The sequence below is a fragment of the Meleagris gallopavo genome, chromosome 1, assembly GCF_000146605.3.
Source record: "Meleagris gallopavo isolate NT-WF06-2002-E0010 breed Aviagen turkey brand Nicholas breeding stock chromosome 1, Turkey_5.1, whole genome shotgun sequence".
Classification (NCBI taxonomy): Eukaryota; Metazoa; Chordata; class Aves; order Galliformes; family Phasianidae; genus Meleagris; species Meleagris gallopavo.
In genome coordinates this window covers 134,185,995-134,206,788 of record NC_015011.2, presented here as the reverse complement: position 1 = coordinate 134,206,788, position 20,794 = coordinate 134,185,995, and the positions used below count along the sequence as shown (strand labels likewise).

Genomic DNA, 20,794 nt, shown 5'->3' with positions numbered 1-20,794 from the left:
CCTCTAGGGCTTCTAGACATTGCTCTTGAGCTCTGTGAAAAATACAGGGATATGCTGTCCATGACAATCTTCTGAAAGCCATAAATATTTCTCTTTTTATATTTTGTTCCTCTCAAAAGTTCAGTGTTGCTCCTCCTCTGGTGTGGACATCTCCACTCAAATACAGATCTTATATCCTCCCATCCTCCCCTTGCATCAACAGCAGTTCCTTTTTCGTGCAGCTTATTACAATACAGAAGAGAGAAAAAAAATATAAGTGGGATCTCAGAGATGAGAAATCACTATTCATTCACCTCACAGAACACACATTCCATTTCAGCTTTTGTTCATGTGGGATATAATGGACTGCTTCCTGCTAATGCAGGAATGGATCAAAACTTGATGAGAATCTGGCTATAACAGTATAGGGCCAAAAGATGATAACAAGGTTCATATACCTTGCTGTCCCTACAACTGTTTTGTTGTTCCATTTTGTGTAGGTTGCACTGAAAGTAATGCCTCCTTGGCATTATTTCCATGGAAACTACAACAGATACAAAGAGCACAGCAACACTACTTGAGATCAAATTCTCAGCTATAAAACACTATTTTCCACACAGTCACCGCTATTGGCTATGCATTTTTCACCAGCAATGAACAAGAGCCTACAAGCCACACTTAAAAATCTGCATGGCTGTCTGGAACACGGCTTGTCTTTCACATCACTGTTGCCATTGCTGAAAGGCACCACCTACTGCCTCACTGTGCTCACATCCACTGTTCGGCCTCCACAAACGTTCAGCAAGCATCGATGAATGTCAATAGGTGCAGTGTTTTCCATATGGAGGAATTCAAGTTCATTCTCTACTGCCGTACCACCAACGTCCACCTCTGATGTTGCAGAACAACAGAGTAAATTAGGAGGCATTACTTTTGGAGCAGCTCTTGTACATGTCTTTCAAGAAAACGGCCAATAGAATAGCCATGCAGATACAACTTTTTCAACAGTTTTGGGTGAAGGAGAGGTATTGGTCAAAACACAATTCCCAAAACTTTTTAGTTCTTTCAGACATTGCAAGAACACTACACTACCACCACACACACAAAACCAGAGCATCCCTACCCGTAAAGTGGTTTCTATTGTTATGATGCCAAGCTCTGAAAGTTTCAGCTTTCCCCTGGCACACAGATTATCACTTGCTTCAGTGTCCAGACTTTCTTATGGCTGAAATCCTGCCCGCAAATACTCTAGTGAGTTGAGGTGCATTGGCAGGATCTTTAACACAGGGCTAAAAGGCTTACATGTTTTATTTAATAAAAGCAAGAACCCCAAAACATTTTTGGGAGCACTGCAGCAGAATCCTGGAAGTCAAGCCTGCTATCCAGGCCTGCAACTTTTATGCATCATTCCCACAAGAGTTCCTGTCACTCATGATCACATCAGCTTTGCCTGAACGGCATGGCCACTGCTTCTGCTTCCCAGGGGTTTAGACAGAATAAGGGCAAAAGGCAAAAAAGCCAGAGAGTTGTTTCATCAGAGGGAAGCTGGTAATGAATGAACTATATACAACTGTAAGAATGGATAATACCACACCAAAAGGCTGTAGTGGGCAGAGATCTGTAGGCCAATACATTCCCAGCTGTAAGCTCCTCCTTTCTTACCCTGTCAAAGAATCATAACTTTCCAATTACAAAAAACAAAGCCAATGTTTGAAAGATAGTTGTTTTTATTTTTCTAAGCTTGTACCTGTGGAACATAATAAATGACCTGATATAGTGACAACTTTGCAAAAGAAGAATCCCTCCTCTCCCCACATCTGGACAGCAATATATAAATATTTACAATGAAAAAATAGGCAAGGGAAGAGAATGAAATCAACATTATCCAATTTAGATTGCTTCTACACATCAGATTTTGAACATCAATTATTTCATTCACTTTAATCTTAATTGAAACTTTCACTTTTACAGTACTGAGTAACTTCAGTTCTTAGATCTTATGTGCAATAGATTTATTCCTGGCTCTGTTTCTATAGTTTTCTCCTGTACAGTAACTATAGAATTTGCCAATTATTTTTCTTTATTTCAAATTGTAAACTTTGAAAACAAAGAAAAAATTAAATAGAAGTTTATGTCTCCAGATACAAAGTTTCTTACACAGTCAAACACATCACAAAACTGAAAATCAGCATAATGAAATGCTGGATAGGTTCATAATGAGGACAAGAGGTCTGTGTCCTGATCCGTTGGCTTTAACAAAAGCTCTTTTCAAATAGAACAAGTACATATAGAAAAAATAACCTTTTTATTTTCTTGTTAAAAAAGGAAACGGTGCTTTCTGAAACAAAAGATGTGATTTTTTCGACACAAATATAAGTTACAGTGGAGAGAGCTTACAAAGCTTCAAATAAAAATGGCATTTGTTTGAAAGGATGACTTAAGGATGATTCTAACAGGTTCAAGAAGCCCATTTACTCTGATAATTCTATAAACATTAGTGTAAAAAAAAAAAAAAAAGAACCAAAATCCACAAACCTACTTTTTTGCTTCCTGTTATATAGTGTCACACAATCACATGACTGAAAACATGTTGTCTGCAGAAATGGTGGACACCTACTACACACAATTTGGTTTTATTATGTCAACACTGACTGCCTTGTCCAACAAGAGGTTCAACATCCTTCGGATACCGAGGTGCAGTCCTTAGCAGCTGTTTCACATATGTGAGCTTCGTCTGCCTCTAGTGCCCAAAGACACACGAAGCCTTGGTTCTCTTGCTTTATAATGCTCATTGAAGTCCAGTCTAAAGCTAAGAAATCGAAGGCTTTCATCAGAACTGGTTGTCAGCAAGACCAAGAACTGCTGGACGATTCCCTAAATGAGAAAAAAGAAATAAAGAAGAGACAGCTAAGAAGACAACAGTAGTATGCTTCATACAGGTATTTTAGGTGGTGTCTAAGCCTGAAAACAAGGAAGAGGGAATCCAGGAAAGGACAAGCACAAGAATTTATATTCAAATGTTAGCAAATGAGTTATATACGGGACTTATTATTTCTACAAAAAGCCCGCAGCTTGGTTTTACCTTCAAATTTCTGCCATAAACACTTCAAAATTTTCAGTGCATAAAGCTCAGTCTTTCAAACAGACCATCCCCTTGCCCAGCTAGGACTCTCCGTCTGTCAGGCTTCAGAGGCTGCAGAAGAGCATTCCTATGTGTGCTTGCTCTCCCAGGGCAGCCCCGCCACACTTAGGGTAATTCAGGACAAGGTGACCTTAATGTTTGTTTTTATGTTCTATGTACAACACAGACTAGAACAGCTATAAACCACTGCTTATTTCAAACATACATATATGATATTTGGAACAGCAAAAGATTTGCAAAGTAGGGCAGCTGGGGCTGCAGACTCAGTGGCTAGACTGTGTATCAGAAGCAGTTTTGACGTGGGACTTGCAATTAGGAGGCTGGAGGCACATTTCTGGCCAAGGGACTGCAGGAGCTCCACAGCGTACAGGAAAACACATAGCTTTGGGAGGATGGGAAAACTCCCATCGAGAGCTCATTCCTCATTCCCATTTCTCCATTAAATACTAATGTGGACATGCCTACGAGCAGGCACGTCTCATTTACTTCCTAAATACTTCCAAAGATGATAGCCTCATGGATGGCCAGAGAGGTCCTTGCACGAGAAATCTGTAGTAGTGTTGACAGGAATACAGACCAAGTTGACAAAGAACTATGCTGCCAACTTGTAGCAGCCCTGCAAAGCACACAAACTACAATCTATTCACAGCTTACAGCCCTTAAGTTATCTGACTCCATTTTTCTCTGGAAGGGAGAAGTACAATATTTGGATGCAGGAGGCAAAATCCTCCCAGATTTGAAGTCCTCCTATCAAAGTCCAGGATCTCTACAGCCTTAAAAAAAAAAAAAGACACCAATATTTGCTAAACTGAGCACGGTATTCTGCTTTCCTTAAAATTTGCATGTGAAATCAACATTTAGCAGCACTTCATCCAGGACAGCTATATTTTGCCTGGCAAAGCTATAGGCAATACATAAATAGACTTAGTGGAAACAATCAGATAGAAGGGCTGAGAAATGCTTTGCACATGCTTGTGGAGGTGCTAAGTCATGACGACAACTGCTGCAAAGAACCTAGTTTACTCTTACAAGAGAAAAATTAGACTTTGGGTAACAACTAAGAACACGTTAACCTCATTTATTTACATAGGGAAACAATGCATCCTTACATGTTTACTACATGGAAATGCGTGTTTACAGATGTTAAGTAATAGAGAAAAAGGATACAGAAAGTATTAACAAGCAGGAAGAAAGCAAATCCTGCAGCTTTAATTCAAACTTGGCATCAATATCATTATAAATCTTATCTTCAGGTATGCCAAAGTTGATAAACAAGAAAAGTTAAAAGCAGACTATGCTACATCAAGAATTTCTCACACATGAAAGGCAAGAGTGGAGTTTGGGGTAGGATTCTGGGTTTCAGTTGACATGGGCTCTGACTCTCAAAGGCTGCTGTGGCACACAGTGCTGTGCTCCCTTTTACATTGCTTTTTTGAACACTCTCCCTAAAATGTATCAGCTCATTTTCCTAGGAAATGAGAGCTCTAGTAGGAGAAATAACATAGCAAGACAAAGCCAGAATAATTCACATTGCATCTGTGCTGGCTATTAAGGAATGTTGAACGCAGGCATCTAAGTACAACAAAGAAATAAAGACCTCGATCCACAAACAGAAGTTACCTGTATGTGAAATTGATTTCTACATATTGTAATTAATGATCCATATTAAAAATATATATATATATACATATACATATCTAAAGGGTACCTGGTAAAAGTGAGTGAGTATTCGCAGCTGTGAGCACATTTTGGGTATTGAGTCTTGAAATTCTTTTATCCTTTTCTTCTCTTCTTCTTCTTCTGATGCAGTTACACCCCATTTGCCCTACACAGAGATAAAATGAGTAAGAATTCAATTGTCACCTGATAGAAGTTGCTAGCTGTGTCCATCTTCTGCTACCATGTTCACATGGTCAAATGCAGTCAAAGAAAGCCAAACACGGACCTTCTAATGCTGAAATTATCAGTCCTCTCCGTGGTTGTACAGCACATGAAAACATTGAAGATGTGTTATTACATGATTTTTTACAATGTGAAGCTGTTCTCACATTCTTCACAGAAAAACTTTTACAACCAAGGAAGTCTGAAATCAGCAAAGCAGTTGGAGTCTTGTACCAGCACTGCACATCCCGCGTGCCAGTATGCAGGCAAGCAAAGAGCTATGGCATTCTTTGCAAGAAGATTCAGAATATTCAAGGCTCTACCATTTCCTTCACCTAAAACATCCCTAAATGTCTTGTCCTCCCAAGACCAGTGCAAACTCCATCCACTTAAGAGTTTTTGAGTAAGACACAAATGAAAAATGTCATTTGGAGGTTTTTGTTTAAACTCGCTACTATTGCTGACTTTCACATGCATCTCAAAATATTTTTCATTCTTTTGTAGCTGTAGCTGAAATAAAAACTCTCCATATCAGATATTAATTAGATATTATTCAACTAGTTTTCATATTTTAGTCATGTTCTTACTGTACCTCAAGCTCACGTTGCTTCTTCCTCTCTTCAAATTGCAATCTTAGTTGCAACTCTTCCAGAGCAGCTCTGTACATTGCATCTTGGGCATTCTGGAGCTCAATGATCTGATCAAAAACAGCTCGAAGTTGGTTGAGAAGTACCTGTGAGAAAGGTAAGTAACAAAACAATGAAAAATTATTACAGTAAAAGCATTTAATTTGCTACCACTCTTGAGAAGGTAAGTAAATTAAATCTTCCCATGTTCAGCTGAAGAAAAGTTTGCTTTGCTTTGCAAAGTTCCCAGTCAATTGTTGCATAACAACTTTGCTTCTCAGGACTATAAGCAATTGGTCCACCTCGCAGCAAGTTTTTTCAGCATCTATCAGTGCGTGCAAGGAGCAGTCTCTTACAACAAGGTCTTATTTGAGAGGGAGAAAACTGACTTTTCTCCTTAGTCCTGGAACGTAAGAGAAGAAGGTTCAAAATTCATAAGGCAAGCTCACAAAGCTACAATTTAATGCAAAGGAGAAGACTTACCCTGGAATCACTATCCAGCAAGCACCGAGCTATGATTGTGTCCAGAAAAACTTCATGAGCTGCAATGATGTGATCCAAGTCCTGCGCTTGTTGGACCTTGTTCCAGAGTTCATCCCACGAGCATTCAAGCACCTGGAGTACAATGATTCAGGATTGGGCTGTTTGGATTTGCTAGATGACAAGCTCTTTGAAACTTAAGACACACAACACATACAGAATATTAAAAGTACTTCATTTTTAAGCAACATATTGGATGGATAGAGTATACCTCAAATGTAATGTAATACTGCATTTGATGAATGAAATGGACCATTTCTGATGCCAGAACGTGACACTGATGCAGCACCCCAGAAAGCTCTGTAAAAAAAATTCAAAGAGATGGCATGTTAAAGACCATAAGGACAAGCACAGCCATCAAACCAGCTCGGTAATCTTTTTTCTACCAAATTGAATACCTCATAAAACAGGCATTAGTCTTACTACTCTTGGATGGCAGTAGCAACACTGGAAAAAACAGCTGAACAAAGAATATTGCACAATTAACTCTTCAAAAATGTTAGCCAAAGACACCAACTGCATGCTCAGACAGCACTGGAAATTTGCAGGGTATCACAACTGAGACCCTTTTAGTCCCAAGAGGCGAAAATACAGCATGTTCCATGCTTTCTTTTGGCTGAAAAATCTATGGCCACAGATCTGCAGTTCATCTGGGACCTCTTGTGTCTCTCGCCACTAGTCTTCATACTACTGGTGGCATACTTTGTACTATCACACTGAGAAGAGAGGGTGGCTGCAACAGGAGTAGGGAATCTGTGGCTCTGGTGGTCCAGGCCTGTTCACCTGTAAGACAGAGCATCTGTCTAAGACGGAAAAGGGTATCATCAAGATTATCATCAACTGCAAAAACCCTCTGGAATGGAGGATTCTTCCTTCTGGAATCAAGCAGATATCCAAACAGAGGAAATCACTTCTAAAATGCTGGCAAAGCTATGAGACTCCTACACAAAATGAATTCTGCATTTTTCTATCTACAATGTTACAGACCCATCTAATGATCTCCTTGACAGCACAACAAGGTATTCTGTTCATTTTCTATGCCTTTGCAGGAAGACTCTTTCATACATATGTTGCATCTTTTTTAAATAGTGTCAATTAAAAAAAAAAAAAAATTCCAGGACTGGTTAAACAACAGGAACTGCCCAACATACCTATGTGAGTTGGATACATCTATATTTTTTATCCAATTTCCTGATAAGAAAAGAGTAAGACTGGCACTACAGTTTAATAGTGGTCTTTTAAAGCATTAAAAACCCTGGCTGTTAGGGAATGCTGAGCAAAGCTATCCTAGAAAGTCCATGTTACCATATGGTGATTGAAAAACAAAGACCCCCCCCTACAGGCACTTCTATCAATTACTGTCTTCCAGTTGCTGCTCTGTGTCTAGAAGGGTAAGGTACCATTCTGGAGGAAGAGAAAGAAAATAAAGCAAGTTCTGCTTCATCTTTGCAAATCAGTGCTGTGGCAGTCTCTCCACGTATTGTACATATTGGAAGAAAAATCTACCCACAGCTTCCAGCTTAGACATGTCAGAGAATGAGAAAGACTCCAGTCCCTTCAGGCAGAAGGCAGATATTTGTAAAACACACGCTCCTCTGTCAGAGCATTACACTCAAATGCAACACTGAGCTCCATCAGCAATAGCTGTAACATCTTGGGTAGCATTTTAAATGCAAAGCATTACCTAAAAAGTAGCCAGATCTAAAGGTGACAACCAGCTACGATTTAATCTACAGAAGAATGCTCCATAAAAAAGCATAAGAAAGCCCTCCTAAGTATGTCTTCTGAGAATAAAAAATACCATAGCTGTAGGAGATGGTTTCAGCCTGAAGACCTTCAAGTGATGAGAATAAAACCACACCCTATTCTCAAAGGGAACATAAGGAGAGAACACAATACACCACTGGCTTCAAGTCAAACAAGGACTTCTTTGGTATAAAGGAACAACAGTAAAGTAAATCTAAGGTTTACTCACAGAAAGGAAACTTAGTCATTCTGTATAGTCCAGAGATCAGCCCTGCAAGCTGATCTTTACAAAAGCTCCCAAGGCCAAAGTACCTGCTTCCATCCACCAAACAGTTCCCAATTATAAAAATAAAAGTATTTCTGTAAACACTACTATGCCACAAAGAACTGTAACCCCCAATAGCTTTTTGTTTTTTTTTTAAACAGAGAAAATGTAGTTAGGTCAGAAGTCAACCTTGAGCCAGTGCAGATGCTCAAACAATTCTATATTCTCTACAGAAAAACACAATCAAAAGTTCCCAAGCATAAAGAGCCACTACACTTAACAGCTTTCCTGTTGCTGCTCAAACACCTGCTTCTCTTATCCTAGTGTCTTCTGTTCTTAGCTAAACAAAAGAAAAGAACAAATAATGGTAAAACTAGTAAATCTGAAAGTGTGTACGTGGAAGACTTAATACTCCCAGCACAAGACAAAGGGCAGTAGAGGGTACAGATGGAAAGTCATCAAGGAAGATGAATAAAAGGAGATGAAAGAGTAATGGTCTCTTTCCAGAGACATGGGATGTTTCTTTTTCTCATTGCTACAAAAACTCATAATCAAGGACTAGGTTAAACAAGCAGGAAACTTCCATACACAATAAAGCTATTTCATCTTCACCATCTATCATTTAACAGTCAATCAAAACCAGCAACAAAATACAAACTTCGTTTGTCAGAACTGATTTTTTTTGGCCATTTAAAAATCAGTTACAGTAATCTAAGCCCAGTTTATGAGTATGTCATCCATTCAGACCTCTCACCTGGCATACTTTTCAAAAGCTTTGCATTGCACATGTGTCCTTTCCATATATCAGTAAGAATGTACTCCATTCGCTTCGCTCTCCAAAGGAAATTAAATACTCTTAAATAGTGGCTCATGCACTCACGTGTAAACACCTACAAAACAAACAAAGTATCAGTACAGATTTAATAGATCTCACATGTTCTGAAGGACCAATAACATCTTCCCAGTTCATCTATTCTGACCCATGCAGTTTATTGTAAAATATCAGCAGAACAAAAAAAGCTCTTGGAAAAATGCTCCCTCAAGAACTGAGCTGAGCTCTCCAGCATTCAAGTAAGCACCAAGCACTGCTAACGGCAGAGCTGCAGCACTCCATGGTTGAGCACTCTGGAGTATGGTCCACAGTACACTTCAAGTGTGTCTTCTTACAGCACCGTCACTTTTAATTCTTTTCTAGTTTAACACAAAAAAAATTCCTGCATTATCAGTATTTCCACGCTGCATTCTTAAGAAGACTGAAGAAAAATGGAATAAAAATGCATTAAAGTTTATTTGTTCTGCATAAAAGAGTCTTCTATTTAAGTACATTGAAATAAATGTAAATAATTCTCAGAACTGCCCTAATGCTTTTGCCAGTTCCAATTCATTGTACAAATGTATTTGTTGTTCTACCAGACTGGCAGCTGAAAAAGCTTGAACCTGCAATTGCCTCTTGAGAGGTTTTTCTCACTTCCAATCTCATGTGCATAGAAGGGTAAGAAAGGGTGAAGATGAAAAACTTTAAACACTTTGCTCTTCAAACTACATACGTATGAAACAATTCCTTCACGTTTTGGTGTTACAACATTTTTACAGAGACTAAATGCATTCTGATCAATACTGTTATTGATTCTATCAACACAATTATTTCCTCAATAGTTCTTGTGAACACTACCTATCAAATTTAAGTTAGTACAAGTAAGTTCTCCACAAATACACTCTCCAGTTTCTTGCAAATTATCCCAGAGTAGCTGCTACAGTCTGGTAATAATGGTCTATGAGGAGCAGCACTCCATTTATTAAGTATCTGCCAAAATCTCTTCTAGAACAAATGAACTCCTGATTTTCAGTAATTAATGTTTTGAATGTAATTTTTCAGCACTCACTGTTAATTTGTAAGAACTGAGATTTTGGCTCAGCTGTTGGATACATCCTTGATGCCGAAAAAAAACCAGGAGTCTCTCTGATCATACACTCCAGAGTAAGAAGGTTATTTGAATAACAAAATGTTTAGCAATCTAGCTCAGCATCTGAGACATGTTCACAAGCAGCAGTACATGACATTACCGTTGCTATTGGTCCGTCAACATGATAGTCCAAACTGAAGACATCCCATCCGGTGTCCCCAGGAGATACCTGTATTGAAAAGACGTGTAAACTTTAATGCTAATCAGAGTATGCTAGTGCAGAAGAGCTGCTTCTTCTTGTCTTATGATGAAATATGAAAAGCTGATATGAAAAAGCAAGCAACCACAACGATACGTGACACAGGAGTTCATTGTCAAGAGTAGTAGATTAAGCCAAAATTAACCTATGTTTTACACAATGGCAGGATTCACCTCAACCAATTGCTGATGTTCACGCTGCCAGTGTTTTTCCACTGAAAAAAATAAAATAAATGAAGGGGAACTTCTCAGGCAGAACTTTGCTTAAAGAACAGGCTTACTTCAGTTGCCTGAGTTCAGACAGTTCCCACCTCTGGGGCTGGAACCTCCTCATCAACTCAAGTTTCTTAATAGAGGTATCCTTCACAAAATGCACTTGCATTTCTCTACTCTTCATGACTACTGGTGAGAGAAAAAAGAAAACACCCCAAGATTCTTTTAAGAGCTGTATCAGCTAGAGTTGCTTGCAGAACCCCAAATCAGGGCCATCTGCATCTATTACTTGACCCAAATACTTGACCTTGTTTTGTCAATGAAATGGCTGTGCAAACACAATTCAAGATATAAATAGACAACAGTGGGAAGAGAAGGCTTAAGTAAGGTTTGCATATTTCAAAATGGACTTCAATGGAAAAAGGGGAGGACAAAATAATATTTAGTATATGTATGTATCAAAATTTTGTTTCATACAGATGTCTGCGTACACAAACACTATATGTATTTTTATTCACTTATGTTTCATGTCAGAGTCACCATAATGCAACAAACCTCCAGAAGTCGAACATCCAATCGTTTGAGAATCTCAGGATTATCAAATTGTGCATTAGTTGCCCTCACTGCTGTTTCAAGAATTCCTGTTAGGTTATGCTGGTACAAGGTTGTGGCTGGTCGTGCAAGCTCGGGTCTGAAAGTTAAGAAATAAAAAAGTCATGGCAGACTTCTTAGATAGTCTGCAGCAGCAACTGGTAACTGCAGCATGCAGTGAAATAATTTCCTGAAAATTCTAAACCTCTTATGTTCCTCTTCCCGTCTTAACCACAAAGAAAATCAATGAGCAAAATATTTATAACTGTTTATATATGTGCAGCTATACATCTGAGCATCAGCATGAGGAATAAGATTATCCTGATTCAATGCCAGTCATTTCAAATTACTAGCACTGCTATAAGAACAATTCAGAAATCTCAGTTGCATTTGTATCTAAAATGAGGCAAATTAAGTCATCAACACATCAAACCACAAAAGCTGTTTCACTGTTTTGAGACACTTACTGATAGGCACCTCGTAGCCCTAGAACTGCTGACAGAAGCACACAAACCCACTCCCTCCATGCAACCTTCCAAGGACAACAACATGCAAGCTTTGCAATCCTCTCCCCCATGATTAGTGCTGGAAAGCCCCTCTCTACTTCTGTCTCAAATATAATGATGACTCTCATCTCTCATGCACCAAGCTTGTTCTGCTTCACACTATTTTCCACATAAAAAAGCAAGATTATGTACAAAGAAGTTGATGGAAGCTTTATTAAAAAGCCTGCCTTTCAGAACAAAGGAAAGCTTTGTTAAGGACATTTCTGGTAGACTAAGTAGCACCCGCGTGTAAAAGCAGCCAGCTTGCAAATTCACTTTATGAACTTAAACTTCTAGGTACTCTTGAATGCTTAAAACAGAGATTGGTGAGGCATCAATTAAATAAAATAGAAAGGAATTAAGGATGTTTTAGACCAAATGCATCCAAAATAACAATCAGAGCAATACTAATTAGAGGTGTCAGGAGCTCCAGAAACTGAACTTTGTTGCTTAAACTTGCTGACAGGAGCAAGCAAAGTATAAACACTCCTGGGCCTCCCACAGGCTCAATGAAAAGTGTAGCTTTTCAAGACACTATAAAATAATATTGAATGTACTTCCCACCTTCAGCCCTCAGGGTCAAAATAGGATTTCAAAGTTGTTCAGGTAAACCCTTGAGTAATAATTAAAGCGTCATCTTCTGACAGCAAAATAGTACTGATCATGCACGCTTGGGAGCATCAGAAATTCACCATAATTACCCTTCTTATTCTTACTTGAGCAAATCCATTAAATGTCTGATAAAGTCTCCTTGACCAAGTAGTAAGTAACGCCTCATGGCCTGCATGTGTTCCAGTAAATTGTACTTCTTATTGAGAACATCCAACAGGTATTTGCTGGTCTCAAAATAAGCTGCATCAATTTTCTCTTGAAATGCATTTTCCAGATCCGTGAACAAATCAGCAGCTAAAAAGCAATAAATCAGAATTAAATTTGTATTTTTCCAAAAAATGAGGCAAACAAGCTTTGAAATTGAAATGTACAAGCAGAAGAATTGCTATTTATTTTGATCCACTATATTAGGCATTAGGTATAGCCAAAGTGAAAGCAAGTCTAAAGCAGCCCATACTTCAACAATATTACTTTTAACATGTACCCAGCCTGTACCTTCCGAGCTCATATTACATCATCACTACTACACAGAAAGTGAATTTTCCTTTAGTTTGCTGAAGTAGGGCAGTTTACAGAATGAAATCATTTGAAGGAGATCAAAAAGTACAGATTGGGAAAATCTTTGTTGGGGACGGATCTAAATTAGGAGTCACATTTAAGGGTAGAAGAAAGAAACATTCAAAGAATCAGTCAAAACATCCAACAGAAAAGAGTTTCCACAGATACATCAGAACAAGAGATGAGGGAATATGCTCGCATTATCTGGGGGACAGTCAGAAACACTTTGCTGTACAGCAATTTGGGACCGGAAAGTAAGACATAGCTGTTTAGTAGGCAGTGTATTTCACTCTTTTCTATAGCTATAAGAAAGGGACTGCAATAAAGCTCCTATTAGATAGCAAAAGTAACATAGCTTCTTTCAGCAAAACTCCAAATACTGGATGATGAACTATCAGGCCTTCCTCAGCATTAAAGGATACACTCTCATTTTCATCAGTTTTTCATTCTACAGCAGTTGCTCTAAAAGGTAGACCAGAGGTCCATGTATCAAAACAGCACACTGTCTGTTCAAGAATTAGTTGCAATCTGTGCTGCAGATATGAAAAGTTAGAACCAAGTTTCACATGCTGCTCTGCTGAGATTCAACCTCAACTACTAAACTGCTTTTAAGCTTAGTAAACAAAAAAATGATTCTAACAAGAATTCACTCTTTAATGAGGCAAACTTCACAAAGTCCTATCACCTTTTGCAAGAGTAGACAGTGATAGGACAAGTAGGAATGGTTTTAAGCTCAAGGAGGGAAGGTTTAGATTGGATGTCAGGGGGAAGTCCTTTACACAGAGAGTGGTGAGGTGCTGAAACAGGCTGCCCAGAGAGGCTGTGGATGTTCCATCCCTGGAGGCATTCAAGACAAGGTTGGATGGGGCCCTGGGCAGCCTGGTCTAATATCAGATCTGGAGCCTTGCCTGCTGCAGGCAGTTGGAACATGATGATCCTTGGGGTCCCTTCCAACCCAAGCCATTCTTTGATTCTTTGTCTCTGAGTCTGGTTCAATGGCACACTGAGGTTTCCAAATTCTCAGTAACCTATGAAGCTCTCCAAAGGACACCAAGTACAAACATATGTAAAGAATTTACAGATATTTGTGAAAGACATCACTGTGCTCAATATGAAAATTGTACCTCTATCCTTTTTGTAAAGAATAAGCTACCACAGAATTACCATAAATGCCATATACATTAAAACTGGAATCTCTTCTAAATAGTAAGAATTAGCAATAAATACTCTGAGGAAGTTCTGAAATTAACCTTAATTTGGTTTAATGGTCAGTAGCAGACAAACCAATTTTAAAGTCTTCAAAAACAATTTTACTAGCATCCCACATATTCAACTTTAATTTAACATACTATCGTGGTAGAATGCATTTACAGACAAACTTCTGTCTTGCTCATTTTACTGCTCATTCCCTTACTTACAAATAATGGATTTTTAATTACCTTTTTTTAATCACAGAATTAATTATTATTATTATTATGAAATCATGTGATGTGTATTTGATGAGAAGTTTCAAACTCTAAATTCTCATAGCAACACTCAAGAATATGCCTGCTCTCATCCTACTTCTCCAACTTAAAGCCAGCTAAAAGCAGGCTGATCATGCCTGGATTCATTCAGAAGCTCAGTACATTAATAACCATCCAGCAAATCCATCAAATTAAGAAAATTATACACATGCATCTCCATACATGTTCTGTAAAATGCAATTAACCAGTAAAAAAAAAACCCTGCATTTTAAAGGCAGATGGGACTTTTGTACTCCTTCCCATCTCATTATCTAAAGTGTGAGTTTATAGTCTAAGCCACATACTGCACAGAGCTCAGTTGAAAGGGAAGAAGTTGAGCAACACTGATACCCTACCACCTTTCGAAGATTCTGCAGATTTAGCCACAGCAATCATCTTTGTGGATGGAGTTTGATCATGACAAACTTGATGCAAGAAGTTTATGGATTTTCCTATTAGGAGGACCTAAAAACAAGAGATTATTAGTAATTCAATAGTCACTTGCATGTTAGGTAAAAGTTAACAAAAAGTCCACCCACAATCACCACAGTAATAATTTATTGTCATCTTTCTTCACTCTTAGCTTCGCAATCTCCACCATAGCAACCCAGAACTCCAGTGACAAACACTCAAAATCTCCTTAAACAAAGACTACTAGTTAGAAAATTGCAAAAAATAAAAACCCTGAAACAGTCCTTAGTCCTCCTTGGTACATAATTCTATTTAGTTATTTTTAAGACGAATACCTACTCTTAACTTTGGTCTCCATTTTCTTACTAACTATCTAAATAGCAGCACAGGCCAACAAATCATCTCAAGATTCATTTTTAAACGTATACCTTTTTTGATTGTTCCATTGTAATAAAAGAAGGGATCATCGACTTCCTCAAAGTGTACTTGTCATGCCACAACCGGTCAGTTTTAACTGTAGGATCTGAAGCTACAAAGAACTGTAGATTGAAATAAATATTAAAAACAAAAGAAGAAAGTGAGCCATAGAATAACTACAGGATTTCTAGAGGAACTCTGCAACTATCAGCTGTTCCAACTCATCTGACAAAGCAAAGATACTTATGAGGCTAGAGATAACAAGAGGTACTCTAAGTAGAATATTCATTCTAAATAGTTACAAAGGACTCTGTATATATTACTACTGCTCCTAAGCAGGAGGATACAGAGATGATGCTTTGTTCAGAAGAGAGAATTTATCATTAATCCATTATTTTGCATCTATAAATAGATCCAGGATACGATTTATTGACGACAACACATTGTATCACTGCAACCTCAGGACATCACACTAATACTCAATTCATTAAGCAGAGTCACATTTCATGTTGTAACTGTATACATTACTTATTTAATATGTTTATATCACAATTTACTTCTTCAGTTCTCCTCTTCCTACAGGCTTCCATAAAGCAAATGAACAAAGATAATATATTTCTTATATATTACCTCATGGTATGTATCCTCCAGCTCTCCATCATAAATCCATCGATAAAGAAAATTCAGTACAGGATGGGATACCAGGCCAAGAATGTGCTGAACCAGAGATCTCATGTAGGGATCTCCTGTTTTAGTATAGGCATGAACAGCTGAAGCTAGTTCACCACCTTTTCTTCCTGTAAGGTCATAGGGGAAAGGGACAGAAATGTAAGAAGGAATTAAAATACTCCACAATTAAATTCAACAGCCATCAATTTTAACTAGTCTCATGTCACTGAGAGCTTATTAAATACACTTCTAAAATGTACATAAAGTAAATTTTTTAGTGTTGACTGGGAATGCTTAGGTTTTAAGGCATGAATCATTAATCTCACTGAAGTGTTAAGATGTGGCATTCTGTCTGGTATACAGTAGTTTGCAGTAACGTAAAATTTACAGAATCAGATCACCCACAAAGGATGACTTGATGCTTCCTTTCTTTCCAACCACATCAGTCAGAAGAGTGTTGGAGAAGCTATAGTATTTATTTTCTTTCTATCTTGTACTTGTTTCTCTCAGCTGTTCTGTGTGCATATATAAACCCAAAAGTATCTTTTCTCCTTTCAGTTACAGTCTCCTCTACAGTTCCTTGCAGTACAGGCCTAGGTTGGTTAGTGACCAAGTTCTGAACAACTTCAACACCACTTCCCAGCTCTTCCTTGTGGATCACTACCACATACTTCTTTCAGATCAGGGAAGTTTGGCTGTTTCACATCAATCTGCAGACAAGTTGCAAATTGCTCCCATATGTCAGCTTGCATAGAAAAATACTTAGACCCAGTGAAAAGGCTGATCTAGTCATTTTGTAGTGTTAGTAGACCACAGTACAATATTCTCTGAAAGATAACTAAAATTAAATAATTGAAAACAGTGTCAAAGGTATGTCCCTAAAATTTGAAGGATATTTTAAGCATGTCCTAGTAAGACATTTAAGTGCATCTATACAGCATTCTAATTGATCAATTTTCTGCTTGAAGTAAGAAAAAGAGATACTCCAGAAGATGAGCTACTCAAAACTTTCAGAAAAATATAATAGCAATGTTAGTGATATCCACAGTTAGCAGGCACAACCACTCAGAAGTTAAATAACTTTCCCAAAAGTGTTAGATGAACATTAAACAGACCTTGACAGTGATCAACAAGTGCTGCAAGGGTCTTTAACCTTATTTTAGGATCATATGTCCAGACGAGAAGACGACGAAGTGTTAAGCTGCTCTCAAGTCCCAAATTTACACCCTGATCATCTTCCAATTGGAGCTGATCAAATAAGAAATAGACAGACGTATCAAGGAACAAAACTGGCAAGCACTGAAGCATGAAATGGTGTTTCATAGTTTTTGTTCTGTAATTAACATTTTACTAATAAAAGCTCAGAGAACAGAGTGGGGAAAGCAGAAAAAAGTTCACTGTGATAGCATTTGTCTTCCCAAGCACACTGAGCCCTGCTTTACAGGAAGGGACTGGACATCTGCCTGCTGATGGAAAGTAGTGGATGAATTATTCCTTTTCTTTTGCTTCTGCACAAAGCTTCTGCTTTCCTGTCAAACCATTACTAATTCAATTATGTTTTTGCTGTGCTTCCATTTTCTCACCACCTTCCAAGAAACACGACTGAGTGAGAAGCAGAATAAGAGCTTGGCTACTCACTGTGGTCAACCCAAGTGAGTGGCACTAGAACCTTCCTTTTTCCATCATATGCACCTTCTCCCACCAAAGCCATCATTTATTTGAAAGCAGGAAGGGTAAAGAGGTCTGAAAGCTGTGTTTCAAAGAAATCAAATCTTTTCACGGTGGAAAAATTTTGGAAATTATAATAAAGCTACAGCAAACCAAATCAAAGATATTATGGACAGAACAGGAAATAATTACTAAAAGATTAACAGGATGGCAGCCAGAAAAAATACAAGAAGTAATAATGACAAGTGTTCAAAAGTTATAAATGTTAAAGAACTCTCCTTGTTCCTAGCTTCTAAGCTACAAGCTGCTTGAAATACAGAAAGAACATTTTTCTCCTTTCTCAAAGATGTGCCATGCCATTTGGAATTTGAATGACAGAAACATCACACAAGATGAAACTGACAAAAGTGAAGCAAAAAGGGACAGAGGCTTAGGAACACCTGCTACATTTCTTGCTCACAAAAAACGTCAAATTTCTGAGAGAAAAATATTTATGAATATCTACATCCAAAGAGTAAGTAATGTACAAGTTACAGAGTACTGCATCTACTTTCAATAGCATCTGTTGTACATCCTTCCTGCTCTAAAAAGGACAGCTACATGAACCTTTAGGAGTTGCTTTGTTTTACACTGTCTGAATAAGCTAACTAAGAACCATTCAGTTTACCTGAGAATGCAAAACAGACAGAAGTCGGTAGTATTCTTTGAGTTCCTGATGTAAGGCTGCACAAAAACTCTGTAAGAGAAAGAAAAGGAAAAACTGTCAGGAAACATCTTTCTGGTTTAACGTAGACAGCCCTTTTTATTCTATCATCCTACTGTGAAGGTAGTTAAGTTTCCTTAAAGGAACTGAGCTAAAAGTTTCACCACATATGCTGAGTGTTAGAAAACTGGCTACATGTGAGTGCTTCCACTAGAGAAGTGAAATCTTTTTCCAAGAACGAAGTCAGACGACAGTGTGCCTGTATTATCATCGCAATGACATTAATCATTACCATAGGGAGTGCAAAGCAAAACTTAACCCAGAAGATTTTTTTTAAATTATGTAAGAGGCATTACGTAATGAAGAGTACAATTTCAATTTCGAAAAGGCCTCTAATAAAGGAACACAGAAGTTAGACAGCTATCGTTATGTGTATTGTATAGATCATGGCATAAACAAGAAAACACAATAGTCATAAAGGAATACTCCCATTAAGTGCTGCTGTACTGAATAATCCAAGTTTCTGTCCTTTTACCCATTGACAGCTATAGATGATTTTTCCCTTCACATAAAGGAAATATTTAATACTGAGAATACACAAAGAAACTTGAAGAAAGTGCAAAAGTTAACAGGTCAGAACTAAAGAAAAGACTGTTCTCTGTATAACAACTCTAAGCAAAGCTACTTCAGGTTACTGAAGTATAAATATATAAAGATTATTTTAAGATAGTTCTTGAAGGAATACTCATTTCGTAATGGATAATGCCCCACAGTTTGGGAGTTTCAGGTAATTTGTTTGTTATTTTTGTTCTTAGCCTAACCTGTAAACTAAAAACATCAGTGCAACATTTTCTAAAACTGAAGTAACAATACACCTCAATTTTGGACCAAGATGAAAAATTTGGACTTTAAGCACTTTTGGGGGAAAAAAAAAAGGGGGATGCTCTCGATATTTTAACAATTAAGAATTACTCATTTTAAGTAATGTGAAAAAAAAAAAGAAAAAAGAAAACCACCTCACATGAACCCAAGAGGTTCAAGTAAAATATTTATTCATTAAAATATGTATAATCCATAAATCATTACTACAAGAACAAGCAAAAAATAAATCTTCTTTCCTGATAAAATGCCTACCTACTAAGACACTAAGAGTCCTAGGGAAATAAAATACAATGATAAAAAAAAACCAACAAACATGAATCTTGCTATTGTATGCTTTATTGAAGAAAAAGCCTTCCTTTCTTCAGCTCTACTTTATCAGTTAGAAAGCAATACAAAATTCATTTTATTCCAAGGATACTGAAGGGCAAAATGAAATCCCCTTATGTGTAATTGCACTTTTCATTTCTTCTCACTTGCTTCTTCAGTACATTTTGAAACCCATTTAAGCAGCATTTGTCAAGACAGAGGGCAGAGTAGAGCCTCCAATGAAACATCTCACGCACTGCAAGTGCACATAAAAACTGAAAACAGTATCACTGACTTTAAAGTGAAAATTTACATTCGGTGCCAATTTCAGCATTGAAAATCACAGATGTTTGTTTCCCAAAATGTCATGGAACTGGACACTATCCTAGAATTAGGTTGTGGACTCCCCATCCCTGGAGGCATGCAAGGCCAGGCTGGATGTGGCTCTGGGCAGCCTGGTCTGGTGGTTGGTGACCTGCACAAGCAGGGGATTGAAACTAGATGATCACTGTGATCCTTTTCAACCCAGGCCATTCCGTGATTCTATGAATTCTGATTTAGTCTGCAGCAAGACAGCTCAGGAAAGATAGAGAATGCCTGCTGAAGAGAAAACATTTTAAATGCCTGCTACTAAATGGATATTTTTTTCAAATGGGCAAAATGTCAAAATACAAGGCAAGTTTCATTTCATTGCCAATGATTTCTGAAGACTAAGTAAAACTTACATATTAAGCAGCAAACACTGAAGTGCAGTACATAGATACGCCTCTACTTCAATAACTGTTATTCCTGGTATTTTCTCTGGTAAAAACAGTCATCTCATTCTACGTACATCTCATCTTACATGTTGTTTAAACATGTGTTTAGACAAGCATTCTTTTAAAATAGTAAGCAAATGAAGCTTTGAAAAGCACAAAGCATTCTTGTGCATAAATTCTTAAAGCACAGTGTGCAGCACCTGAAATTGTCAACTGTATTAGCAATGAAGAGCAACAGAATATACTTTTTGCCCAGATACTGACAGTGGAGTAGAAATATTTTTATTTGCATACTTAAGCACTAAAAATGAGGCAAGTATTTGCCTTGAGCAAAATTAACAGCATTAGAGCTATGCAGATTCATCTAGCTATCCGCACAGCCCTCTTCTGATCACCTGAAACTACACGTGGTAGCCAAGATATTGAATATTTATATACACTGAAGAATTAAAGTTCTCCCCTTGCTGTAAGCTTGTGGATTAAAGGCAGAGACAGGGAAAATAAGCATAAATATAGAGCTACTAGAAAAATAATTAAAAACTTCACCCATATAAAAGGTGGAGAGTCTGAAGGAAACGTATATACAGTAACTCTACTTTATAAAACATGGAAATC

The 20,794-nt window shown here is 37.7% G+C and overlaps 1 protein-coding gene across 1 annotated transcript in view; it reads right to left on the bottom strand.

Moving 5' to 3' along the window:
- Window positions 1-1,686: 1,686 nt before the first annotated feature.
- The window catches only part of TUBGCP3 (tubulin gamma complex associated protein 3), a 46,546-nt gene continuing 27,438 nt past the window's right edge, over window positions 1,687-20,794 (bottom strand). Inside the window, exons 9-22 of the mRNA XM_010728538.3 lie at window positions 18,198-18,266; window positions 16,978-17,110; window positions 15,824-15,990; window positions 15,205-15,315; window positions 14,722-14,830; window positions 12,407-12,596; window positions 11,110-11,245; window positions 10,244-10,312; window positions 8,934-9,069; window positions 6,380-6,468; window positions 6,112-6,243; window positions 5,595-5,735; window positions 4,830-4,946; window positions 1,687-2,853 (exon numbers count right to left, since the gene is read on the bottom strand). Coding sequence (XP_010726840.1) covers window positions 2,695-2,853; window positions 4,830-4,946; window positions 5,595-5,735; window positions 6,112-6,243; window positions 6,380-6,468; window positions 8,934-9,069; window positions 10,244-10,312; window positions 11,110-11,245; window positions 12,407-12,596; window positions 14,722-14,830; window positions 15,205-15,315; window positions 15,824-15,990; window positions 16,978-17,110; window positions 18,198-18,266 — 1,758 coding nt within the window. The 3' untranslated portion in view covers window positions 1,687-2,694. The remainder of the gene's footprint in view (window positions 2,854-4,829; window positions 4,947-5,594; window positions 5,736-6,111; window positions 6,244-6,379; window positions 6,469-8,933; window positions 9,070-10,243; window positions 10,313-11,109; window positions 11,246-12,406; window positions 12,597-14,721; window positions 14,831-15,204; window positions 15,316-15,823; window positions 15,991-16,977; window positions 17,111-18,197; window positions 18,267-20,794) is intronic.